A 12,564-nucleotide genomic window follows, 5' to 3' on the forward strand; every position below is an offset into this window, starting at 1 on the left:
TCTAGTCAAACGGAGGGCCCTTTACCCCCCCCCCCCCCGCTCTACGCTGGGGAGGACGAGCGCGAAGGCCCGCCAAACCAATGGCGGGCCGGGTGCGGGGGGCGGTGCGGATGTAATGACTCCGTCAATTCCCGGCCGCCCCCCCAATCAAAGCACCGCGCAGACCACCGTAGGGTTTTAGTGGATAGGCCGCGCACCCGGCACGTCTGCTGGGTGCACTCCGATCGACACTAGGAGGGCAGTCCCACATAACCCGGACCATTAGTAAACTCCCTTCCCAGAGGGGGGCCCGGGTATCCATAAAGGATTTCCCTACGAAAAAAAATAAAAAAAAGGTGACGAGTTCTTCGTTGGCAACGGTTATTTACCGGTTGTTTATTGATATCGATTTTCTGTATTGTGCCATTACTTCTTGAATAGTGTCGGTTCCGAATTCTTTGTGCAAGTCGAAAGTGATTCAGGCTGAGGTCTTTTTCTTGTCGTGAGGACTCGGTTGTGTCGGCTTGAGGAGAGAGTGTTGAGTGCCTTTGCTTCTTGTTCGGAATTGATATCGGAACGAAGGGCTGAAGATCCGACAGAGGACGACTGCAATCCGAGACGACGGCATTCGTTGGAGAGCGTTTAGGAGATCGGCTATAACTATCCAAGGAGAAGGGGCAATCCCAGGGATCCTACAATACCATCAGACTCCCGCATGTATAAAATCACCAGGTAAATTCAGGTCCATCTGTTTTTACGCATAAAAGCATATTGACATCGCTTTCGGGCTGACATTGGCTTCGCCTTCGGGCTGACTTTGGCTTCGCCTTCGGGCTGACTATGGTTTCGCCTTCGGGCTGACTTTGGCTTCGCCTTTGGGCTGATATTGGTTTCGCCTTCGGGCTGACATTGGTCTCGCTTTCGGGCAGACAAAGATTCGCCGCAAGGCTGACGTCGTTCGCCAAAGGACGGGCTTGCTCCCTCCAAAATGGCCGACATAGATTCGCCGCAAGGCTGACACTAGAGTTTCCCTGACAGATGAATATCTGTCGGCGACTACCGCTAAGGTTGCCTTGACAACTACGCTAATCTCTGTCAATATGCTTTGCTGCCCTTCCTTTCTTCTTTTTAGGTCACTGTATTCGGAAGAACGAAACTCGTACGAGATCTCGATAATCTGGCCACGATATCAGAGCGCAACGTTCCAGATTGCATATAGAGATTCCCGCCGATAAAACGAGCGCAAGACATTACATCACAATCGGATTAATCGCAGTCTAGAAAACCGACTTGGAGAAAAGTTCCCTAGACTAATCGGATTTATAAACATGTCTATGGAACAATCGGATTATATCAGATTAATACGGGATTGTAGGAAAACGTAAATATTTCTCGTCGCAGAATTTTGAGAAGTGAGGAAATTCAGTAGGGAATCTACATGGAGGTATGAAATACCAGGAGGGAGGATATTCCCCCGCCGGCCTGGTTAGCAGACGTAAGGGGGGAACAGTAAGCGCCATATTGGTGTGGCTTGCCGAAGCGCGACATTTGAAATAATGATGAGAACAAAAAATGTAAAAATTCATAAATAATATTTATAAATATGATATGTGGATATATGTTATATTGTATGCATATTATGATAATAATGAATATATTTTGTTATGCCATATAACATATTAGCAAATGTTTGTAAAAGTAGACAATCAATACAAAAATAGTGAAAGAAATTATAAAAGTGGAAAATGTATGCGTTATTTTAAAAGAATAAACAAAACAGAGGGAAACTAATTTGCAGGTGAGTTTTATTTCTCATAACACAAAATAAAATAACAAAATTAATACACAGAGAAACTCTATTATTATTCTAACATTAATGAAAAATGACTAACTTTTTGATCTTTAAGATTATATTATTACCAATATAACGGGTTAATCTCTCGTGCAGGCGGGCATGGTCATTCACAATTGTGTAGGCAGTGAATGTGCCGCTGAGGCACATGAAGTTGTGAACGACCATTCGCACGTCTGCCGGACAGAGCAACCCGTCATACTGACCTGTATGTCTCTGCAACACCCTGTATTTAGTAGCAATTGCTAAAGTCAAATGAGCGAACACAAAATAAAATAACAAAATTAATGAAAAATGAGTTAGGCACTTATTGACCTTATTTAAATAAAATTATTTTATTAAAATGCAGATGTCGATCGCTCTTACTAACAATAAGATCTGTTGCATTTTTATACATATGTTGTAAACGAATCTGTAGGTATTTAGTAGCAATTGCTCGAATCAAATACACAAACACAAAATAAAGAACAAAATAAAAAATAAGTCACTTATTGACCTTTAAATAATGTTGTCTTATTAAAGTGATGTCGATCGCTCTTACTACGATCTGTTGCATTTTTATACATATGTTGTAAACGAATCTGTATATATTTAGTAGCAATTGCACGAATCAAATGAACAATATGGTTATCGATTCCAATTTGCTCTAACGTATGTTCATTCAGTTTTGAAAATATTCTATTATTTTCAGTAAAAAAATGTAAAACTTTAGTAAGAAAGAAATGAACATTATATTTTGGTTGTAATAAAGATGAGTTACTTTCCGTAATAGCTATTCGTATAAGTTTTTCGCAAGTCTCACATATAGATATAACATCTTTAGAAGGATATACTAAACCACCTTTATTTTTTATGGAAATTAAATCATGAAAAGAATTCGGCTGGAGTTCTGTTAAGGCGTCGACACATTGTTCACAATGAACTTTTTTTGTTAAAAATTTCACTACGAAGCCTGCAATGTATGATATAACGCTGCGAAAGCATCTCGTAGTTATCTGCGAGTTTTCAGTATAATACAATGCAATATCATATATTTCTAAGTCTGTATTATCACAGTCTGATTCGTCAGTTGCTAATGTCGATTTTCCATTATTAGCGGTTTTATTTATCGTCGCAATTGAATTTAAGGAAGAGCTGAAATGTAATATATTTATATTTGATAATGGAATACAGTTTCCAGATGAATCTTCTTTTAACTCCAAATGAAGCAAAATTTTTTTCATTGCACTTTGGAATTGCTTTACACTAGGGTTGTTATTGCAGCCAAATTGCTGTCTTACAATACTGTAAGGAAGTTCTAAATGATCTTGATTTAATTTATAAGTACAAAGATATGATAACGAAGAATTTGGTCCTTCGCATAGCATGTCATACAATCCCATTAAACTCTTAATTGAAATACAAAAACCTAAAAATCCAACGTTTCTACGAGAATTGATGAGCAGGTTTCCATGTGGACTTTCTTTTAAACTACAAATATAGTTGAAACATTCATTTAATTTTGCATACAGATGTCTTTATTATTAGAATTAATTGGTGCCTTATAATCAAACTGTTTCATATTTCGACTATTAAAAATATCGAATAAATCGTTTATTAAACGAATAAAATAATTTGTAGCTTCACATCCTTTAAATTGTGGTAATTTTAAAGTGCTGCAAAACTGCAAGGCATCTGCTACAGATTTGCTAAACGTTTGCGCAGCCAGACGCACTTTCATCTTCTGTTTGAAAAAGTTTACATGTACGGACCGAAGTTTGTTTGCAATATGCAAACCTTCTTTTTCTTGTAACAAATGCAGCTCTTTAATATATCCCCATGATATTGTATTGCCCTTTGCATCTGTCATGGTTTGTTTCTCTCCAAGTACATTACGAATAATTTTCAGTAAATGACTTGGATCCAAGAAAATGAAGATTTTGTCTGATGAATTCGGTAGATGGAACCATGTCTGTAAAGAATCGATATTGAAATTTGTTCCTAATAAACGTGCCATCCTAAAATTGGTTATAAGACCATTAAAAGTAACAGCAACCACTTTAATATTATACTCTTGCACTGCAGAAATACAATTTAATAAAAGATTCTTCTTTTCCTCAGCACTTATACCATTAATAAAGTAGTAGGCAATAGGAATCTTCCAGTTTTGGTTTAAACAGGTCAATAAAAACACTAATGCTTCTTTAGCAACAAGCGTGCAGTTGGAATTGGAATCAAACCCAAAATCGACATAACCATAATATTTAGAGCCATCAAATTCAACCATTTGTCTGATAGCCATTTCATCAAACGTTATGCATGCATATAATGGAAAATCGACTAAAGCAGCTTTCTCTTTTATACAATTTAAAGCTTCAATATTAATGCCCGGAGAACCATTAATAGATGTGTACCATGCACTCAGCGTTTTCGGATGAGGAAGACATTTATGAAACATATTTCTTACATAGTTATACGCACGGGGAGAGTAATAATGTAAGGTCAGTGCGAAAGACCGCAATTCTACAGAGTATTGTTTAGGCATAGAAATACTGGCGTGCTTGCAAAACTGTCTCCGTAATAATTCCACATTTGCTTTACCAAATTTATGAAACGTTTCATACTGTTTGTCATCAATAAATTTTCTTTGTTTTAATTTATTCAATGCGCTATTAAGTGTTTCTGTTTTCTTATCTTTTTCCACGAGCTTTTTACGTAACATTATATATATTTCTTTTCGTAAACTTTGCACTATTTTCTCATTTCCTTCTCTAATTGCACGTTCTGTTGAAGATTTCCATAATTGTCTTGGTGAAATACTCGTTGCTTTGTCCTCTGCTGATTTTCTCATGCTGTGCAATAAAGAAGGCGATGTATTACTTGCTCCGTCACATGTTGAACCTGCAATATAAAAATTACTGTTTACATAATGCACAGAAAACAATCTGTATTTAAAAATGTATAATTTATAAAAGTGTTTGAGTTATATTAATTTACTTTTAGCGTTTGTTTCATTCAACCTATTCGAAGTATTACTTAAAGTAGCAATTTGTTTATTTTTGGTTTTACTTTTCTCTGTGTTACGTCCCGTGTTTTACCTTTGGGGCGGGAACGTCAGGGGTCTCCTGACAAGAAGAGGAAAAGGAGGAGGTGATCTGAGATTTAGTATGCGTGTGGTTGAATGAGTGTATGTATGAGTGTGGTTTGCATGGTTAATTTATTTTATTGTGTGTACATGTGTGTCAGGGTGATAAAAAAAGGGGGGGTCATAATAATGGCATGTTCCGTGCCTTTCGTGGAGCGTTAATGCGAGGGAGGATGATTTTAATCTTCCTCTGAAGGGGGACATTTGAGACCACCCGTGGGCGTGCGGTGGTCGCCCGGGCGATCGCTGGTTTCCCTGTGGCGAGTGATGGTGCGGGGCCCGGGAGCGAGACCAGGGGTGCTCGCGGCGGCGGGGTGATAGGGGGCCGAGGTTTCCACACCCTTTCTGGGCAGCACTCGCTGGTGCTAAGAGGGGGAGGGCGGACCGGAGGTGGCCGAGGTGTCCCCTCGTGCGGTGGAGGGGCCTTGGGAGGAAGCGGTTGCGGATACGGGGGAGGAGGGAGAGAATGCGGTGGAGGAAGTCGCGAGTACGGTGGAGGAGGTTGCGGGCGAGGGAGCGGCGGCGGCGGGTGGTGCGTTTCCCGGGGCACGGGCGCAGGGGCCTTGTGGGGATGTGCGTCGAACACCCGCGGGTCGAACACCCGCACTTGGTGCGCCTTAACTAGACGCCGTAGTTGGCGCTGCCGCCCTGAGCGGCAGGACCAGCCCATGACAGGGGCTCCCTGCGGAAGGCACTCATGATTAACTTTGGTTATTCACTCGAGAGGGAATGTGGGGATTAATTAGTGGGGAGGGTAAATAACTGTGTCCTGCTCTGGCACACACGGACTTGCACGGAGTTGCGCAGTATTCCTCCTCCCGTTTGCTTTACTCGTGGGCGGGAAGCATTGGTTTTTATGGGAGTACTCAGTAGCGTGCTATTAATCACTGGGATTCATTTGCGTTGCTATCATCATTGTACTCCATTGCAACGCTATGTCCACTTTAACTACCTTATAACTACCATGAAACAAGAAACTTGAACAGTATTGCGAATAACTAAGGGAGGAAAGAAAGCAAAATCTATTAGGGAACGAGATCGTCCCTGTCCGCTATAGCGGTTTTTTATAAAGAAAAGAAAAGGAAAGGGAACTTGATTAGTGGCATGATTTGCCGGGGCTGTCGTGGCCTGAGTGATTGCTTATTTGCATGCCTTACTGGCTCACTGTTTGTTCGGAACAACCAAAACGTATATCTGTAACAACATTGTTTGATGGTTTGACTTCCCCGTGTGCCAGGTGCCCATTCGAGGTTTCCCTAATAGCGAGGGGACCCTGTTAAATTGCCGGTAGTAATGGAAAAATGGTCGTGATTTACCTGGATGAGTCCCCCTTTTCTTTTGTGGGGTCTGACTCGGGGAGTGGAGACGACGGCGAAAAATCAAAACAAACAGGAGGTACGAGGCGTAAGGAAGTATAAACGAGAAGCAGGTGTACGTGGTTCAGATAGGACCCGGGTGCTTAATGCCGGCTGGTGGAACGGTTCCAACGAAGAACGCCCTGTGCAAGAGCGCGCATTCGAAGGTGGAGGAATCTCAGAAGAACGCCCTGTGGAGAGCGCGCACCCGAGATGACAGACGGATTGGAAGAACGCCCTGTGGAGAGCGCGCAACCAAAGTGGCAGATGGATCAGAAGAACGCCCGGCAGCGAGCGCGCATCCGAAAGGTGGAGGCAAGATTGGAAGAACGCCCTGTGGAGAGCGCGCAACCAAAAGGTGGAGGTATCACAGTTTTCGTTGCCGAAGGAGGCGGGGGTAGAGTATCACTACCGGACAACAAGGTATTCCGCGGACAGTAATTATTTATTACCTCGACGGGGCAGGATAATAAATGATGGTTAGGTATCACTGTACTAATCCACTTACTTTCACTCCGGTTATCACACTTTCACTCCTCCGTCTACCTTTTACAGGCAGAGAACAATGCCGGATTATAGTCGGGCAGAGCTTTGCCGTCTTTACTTATTTTCCCTTGAGGCTTGTCTCTCGGGCAGAGCTTCGGCTTGCTGAACGTTGGAAAACGTACTACGAATTCGGGGCTCCGACGGCCCGCTTATATACTGTTAGGTTGTAGGGCAAGTGCGGAAGTGGTGATGAGCGGGGGCCCTTCGGAATTTTCCTCTAAAGTGCTAATTATGGCACCTTCCGGTGCTCTAAACAATTTGAGCTCTGGTCACCTTGGCAAAGGGCCTCCGTTCATCCTTATGCCGTTTTTCAAACTTTAAATTTGCCGCGCGCCGCCGATTAATTAATCCGCATACCGATCCCTTGTTTTTCTCCCTAGAGTTCCGCTATATCGCGTCGAGTCACGTAGGCATCGAACCTTCTAGAAGCTTCGCCGGAATTTCTATAAATGGTATATTTCTCTCATTTACAGCGATTTTTACTGGTCCTGATTGCCATCGTGGCTACCGGTGGAGGCGCACAGCGCCCTCACACGCGGCTGTGATCGACGGTTCCCGTGGAGTTCACTCCTTCCACGGAAATCGCCGATGTTAACTTATTGTTCGTTAGTATTAAGTGTTTATTAATTTGGGACGAAAGCGGAGGCGCCAAGGATTCGTCTGTTATAGTGGCTGCCTCGGTTATCGTCAATTAATCGCTATATTTTATCGTTAAACGTGGAAAAGAAGGAGAGCGAATATCTGCTAATCACGTGTTGCGCGCGTGCCAGTAGCCGCGCCGTGCCAGTGATACCTATCGGGTGGGCAATTACTATCGTCACTAGCCACGTCAGCGAAAAATGTGCGCTGGACGTGACATCTGTAAAACTTCTACACGTTTGCGCAACATATCAATATCACTACATAAGATTTTCTTTCTTGTACTTTTTGGCGAATTACAAATAATATCTGGCGAAATATTTGTGTTTTCTTCGTCATCAATTGATTTTGTTTCTTGCAATAACGAGAAAGACGTTTCTTTGGCGCTCATAGGATCTATTACAAAAATATACATATCATATAATACTATTGCTTCGAATAAAAGTTATTTGTTTATTGTTCACACTTCTTATCTATTACTTACATGTAAACTGTGTGTGCTTATCAACCTGCTGTATATTTTCAAGTGATTGCAAAGGTAACTTATTTGTTGCATTAATTATATTTGCTTCATGTTTTGTTTTGTCTAATATATCTTCAGATATCTATAAACATTTATTATAATTATGTTATATATTTTCTTTTAAACATTGTACTAATTTTAATATATATTATCTAATTTTCACTTTTAATGACATACCAGTTTATTTAATATTTAAGGGGATGCTGGAGTGATTCTGCACTTTCGCACCTTTTACACTTAAAACTGTCTGTTTCGTGGAAAGATTTGTGTAATACACAAATTAAATGGCACGTGTACAGATGATCGAAAGCAGCTTGCTCTTCCGGCTAAATTAAAGAACAATATGACGTCACTGAAACTAAGTTTGTAAGTCTAATAAAAAATAAGAGCGAGCAACACACATATTACATATACTGTATATATGTGTTGCTCGCTATTATTTCTTATTAGACTTACAAACTTAGTTTCAGTGATGCCATATTGTTCTTTCATATGGCCGGAATAGCGAGCTGCTTTCGATCTGTACACCTAAGCCATTTAATTTGTATATTACACAAATGTTTCCGCGAACTGACAGTTTTTAGGTTAGAAAGGTGCAAAAGTGCAAAATCACTCCAGCATCCCCTTAAAGTACTTACATGAGGAATAGCATTTTCTCTCAATCTCACACAGGCTACAGATGTGCGATCAATAAATTTTTCTTCAAAATGCAGAGAACAAAGCCGACTACCTGGACCAAGAACCTTTTTCTGCAATTTCATAATTTCTATCCATTTCGCTCTTCTGTCTGGAATACTAGGAAATCTACAACAAACAATCATCTACAACAAATATATCGATATATTTACTTTTAATTTTTTGTCTATTTGGTATTATAACGTACGGTAACAGGAACGGAATAAAGATTTAACATTTTATGTAACTTACGCTAATATTTAAGTACGCAAGATAAACTGTACTTACACGTGGAATGTTATTTCTGTTATTGTTCCTAACTTTATGTCTGCAGCTTTTTCTTTATTAATATTTATGGTGCTTTTGCAACCTATTGCACTGCAATGCATGGGCATTTTGTTTAATATTTTATAACTTCGAAATCCGATGTATTCGCGAAACGTGTTTCTTACTTGGTTTAGTTAAGTTATGTTAGGTTAATAAGAGGAAAAGAGAAGATGCACATAGTATTATAGTGCAAGATGGTGCAGAGAGTGCATCAATAAAGTACAAAACGCCATATTACTGTGGCCAACCAATCACATTTGGCGTTGTTACCCCCCCCCCCCCATCTAGAAGGCTTTACGCTCCCTCCTGTTATTTCATACCTCCATGGGAATCTACAATTTCATTGTCGAAATCATGGAGAATGTATAAGGAGACCGAACTAGGTCTGGATCATGTCGCCGAACGTGGGCCGACATTAGTGCCAGCCAGTGAAATTTTGCCACTTTCAGCGCTGGCGTCACCTTACGCGATTAAGGATTCGCCCATGAGTTTACCGATCTTGATCTCGTAGATACAGCGTATAACTGTTGTTATCTGGGGGTCGATTTCTGAAACTTACGACAATTACAAAAGTGAGTGAATATTTATAATTTCAATATTTATAATTTCTGTGAATTCGCTCACTTTTGCAATCTCCACAAGTTTCAGAGATACACAATCCATTTCCTCATTTTATTTACAGATCGGACGTATATTATTATATATAACCACTAAAGCTTCATGCATATGATAACTATGTGTCACGTACGAATGCGAATGGAATTTGTTGCGTGTGTGGGAGTTTAAGTCCATACACTAGTTTCGTTTGTTAATGATTGTTTATTTAAAATTACACGAACGCGAGGACTCGGCCTCGATATATCTTAGCGGAGAACTCGGTCTCCGGTACGCACAAACGCACGAACGCGAGGACTCGGCCTCGATATATCTTAGCGGAGAACTCGGAAAAGGGCTCGATCTTTGCTCTACGAGAGACGACTTAGAAGTGTCCTGCCGTGACCGTTGGCCCTATATATATATCCGCCGTTCTTTGTTCCTTGACGATCGAAGCTTCGATCGTCAAAGAACAACGTCATCCGAATCGCCTTTGTCTCGGGTTGATGACTCGATTCTTATCGGAAGATGCGTCACTGGTGACTTAAGCATATCCCTCTATTCTTTACTTATCGTAAGATTAGAGCGCTCGACCAAAGGTCCGAAGGGCGCTTGGTTTTTTCCAGAAGCCTCGCTCGGCAAGGATCTGTAGTGGGCCCACTATATTTACGTCGCAACAGAATTAGTTGATGACAGCTCTCCCAGTAATCTCTTTTCAGAACGACTGGCTATTCGCTCATACTTGACGCCGACTGAACGTATTTTTAAATAATTTCTATATGCAATCGTTTGTATTTCGTATGTAGACGTTTCTAGTGCAACTAGAAAGGTTTGTGAGTCAATCGTTTGTTTGTAATTAATTAATTATTTTTCCACCGTATACTTAGCGCCAATAGATAAATTAGATAAAATTTTTATATGAAATCGTTGGTATTTTGTATGAAGACGTTTGTAGTGCAATTAAAAAGGTTTGTGAGTGATCCAGATAATTTTAATTAAATATTTATTAAATGGAAGTGTTAGCCGGATTCAAAATTTAATTGATTTCCTATCTATGATACAAAATGATTTAAGACATAAGAATTGCTTGTCACGTTCCGGGACCTCAACAATATAGCCACATATGGCAGGAACAATACAAAGTTAGTTTTATTTGGAAAAATATTTAAATTTTTAAACTTAATCTGTGTTTCTTTATTTTCATCCTTGTTTGTAATGTGCTACAATTAGCTCGTCTCTTGTTTATTGTAATGTTTATTTGTGTAACATACCAAACTATCATTTAATTTTGTTTCAGACGGAAAAGTCTAAGGTATTAGGTAAACGAGCTCACATCCCGCAGGTTCGGGACAATAATGTTGCCGTTACCACAACTTCTCGTACACCTGAAGGTCTCCGGTGCATCAGGGGTACACACGGTACATTTCTTCATGCTTCCGAATGGTTGGGAGGACGGCAATCCTATAATTCATTGGCTGTACCACTTAATTATAATGGTAACTGAAATCTATTTTTGTATTATGTTATGTCGATTATGCGCGTGACGATTAATGTTATAAATTGTTAAAACAGTGCCACCCAATTCTTTCAAACAGCGCAGTCCATCCCCGTTGCACGATGCACCGACTAGAGAAAAGAGCTCGTGGCATGGCCAGGTACAAGTAAACGTAATTGTATTCTTATCGTTCATCTAACTTGGTATTCGGAGAAACGAAAAATATAAATGTTTTTCTTTTTTAGAATCACCAGCAGATTTCTACATGCTTCCAATGATATGAAAGTGATGTGTCGCAAAGACTTATTAAAAGGCTGAAAAGTTCTTGGAGTTCTTTTCTTCCGGGAAAGAGTCCACACGTGCTACACGGGTGGGTGCTGGGACTGTCGCCCTTGGGTGACAGAGTCCGCACCATTGACGTTTTCTCAAAACAAGCTGGTGTGACTGTTTCCTGGGAAGACGGAGCTTTCTTCCGGGAAAGAGTCCACACATGCTACACTGGTGGGTGCTGGGACTGTCGCCCTTGGGTGGCAGAGTCCGCACCAGTGACGTTTTCTGAAAACAAGCCGGTGTTGTGATTGTTTCCTGGAAACATAAAGCTGGCATTTCCTTCAACAAAATAATGAGGATACAGAGATACATAATGCAATATAACATTTGTTTTTCTTTAAAAAATAAAATTATGGTTACACAATGTTTTGTATTTATTATACACATTACAATTTTATACATTAATTATACATACTCGTATACAATCCTAGATAGCCAAGCGTGTCATTTTGAGAAAACTAATGCATTGCACGTGTTATTATATATTTGCTGACATCAAAATAGAACGCGATATGAATGCAGCAACATGACTGCTTATACATGCAATAACTTGACGAAATTTCAAAAGCAAACGATGCGCAATACAGAAGTGTTATGTTGTCTGCAACATGTCAGCAACATGACAGCAAGAAATTATATATCGTTTTATCTTCAGCATTATGATGAAAACGTGACGGCAACAATACATATATAATGATTTCCATCCGTTGTTGCGTAAAGTCTTCAAGCTATGAAGATTTTTTAATCGTAGCTTGTTGCTGACAAAGTGCTGACAATATGAAATTGTCACACGTTTACCACAACTTTTCATTAAAGACTTATATTATTATAGTTTTTAAGATTTAAATAAAAATGTAGAATATATTATTTGTTTTTAATAGAATATTCATGTTTAATTATACTTGCAAATATATCTGTGTATATATACAGGGTGAGTTATAACATTTGTCCACGAGCTTGTGAGAAGGTAGAACGGATCGAGATGAACAGAAAAGTCCTGAAACATTTTGCAATTTTCGCAATAGTTAACGAGAAAAAAATTATCGAAAATCGTCGTCTTTGCTCTGCCCACTGTCCAATTCGAGCGCGTAGCGAGATGTGACCGCCCGGCGATCGATATTGCCT

General features: G+C 40.1%; 1 protein-coding gene across 1 annotated transcript; it reads right to left on the reverse strand.

Moving 5' to 3' along the window:
• Window positions 1–7,685: 7,685 nt before the first annotated feature.
• LOC105556773 (THAP domain-containing protein 2-like) lies at window positions 7,686–9,088 on the reverse strand. The gene is made up of 4 exons (XM_012003887.1): window positions 8,982–9,088; window positions 8,657–8,822; window positions 7,980–8,100; window positions 7,686–7,891 (listed from the first exon to the last, which is right to left on the reverse strand). The coding sequence occupies exons 1-4, from the start codon at window positions 9,086–9,088 to the stop codon at window positions 7,686–7,688; spliced, it is 600 nt and encodes a 199-aa protein (XP_011859277.1).
• Window positions 9,089–12,564: the final 3,476 nt, after the last annotated feature.

The sequence above is a fragment of the Vollenhovia emeryi genome, unplaced genomic scaffold (genome assembly GCF_000949405.1).
Source record: "Vollenhovia emeryi isolate VEMERY1.0 unplaced genomic scaffold, V.emery_V1.0 DF939789.1, whole genome shotgun sequence".
Classification (NCBI taxonomy): domain Eukaryota; kingdom Metazoa; phylum Arthropoda; class Insecta; order Hymenoptera; family Formicidae; genus Vollenhovia; species Vollenhovia emeryi.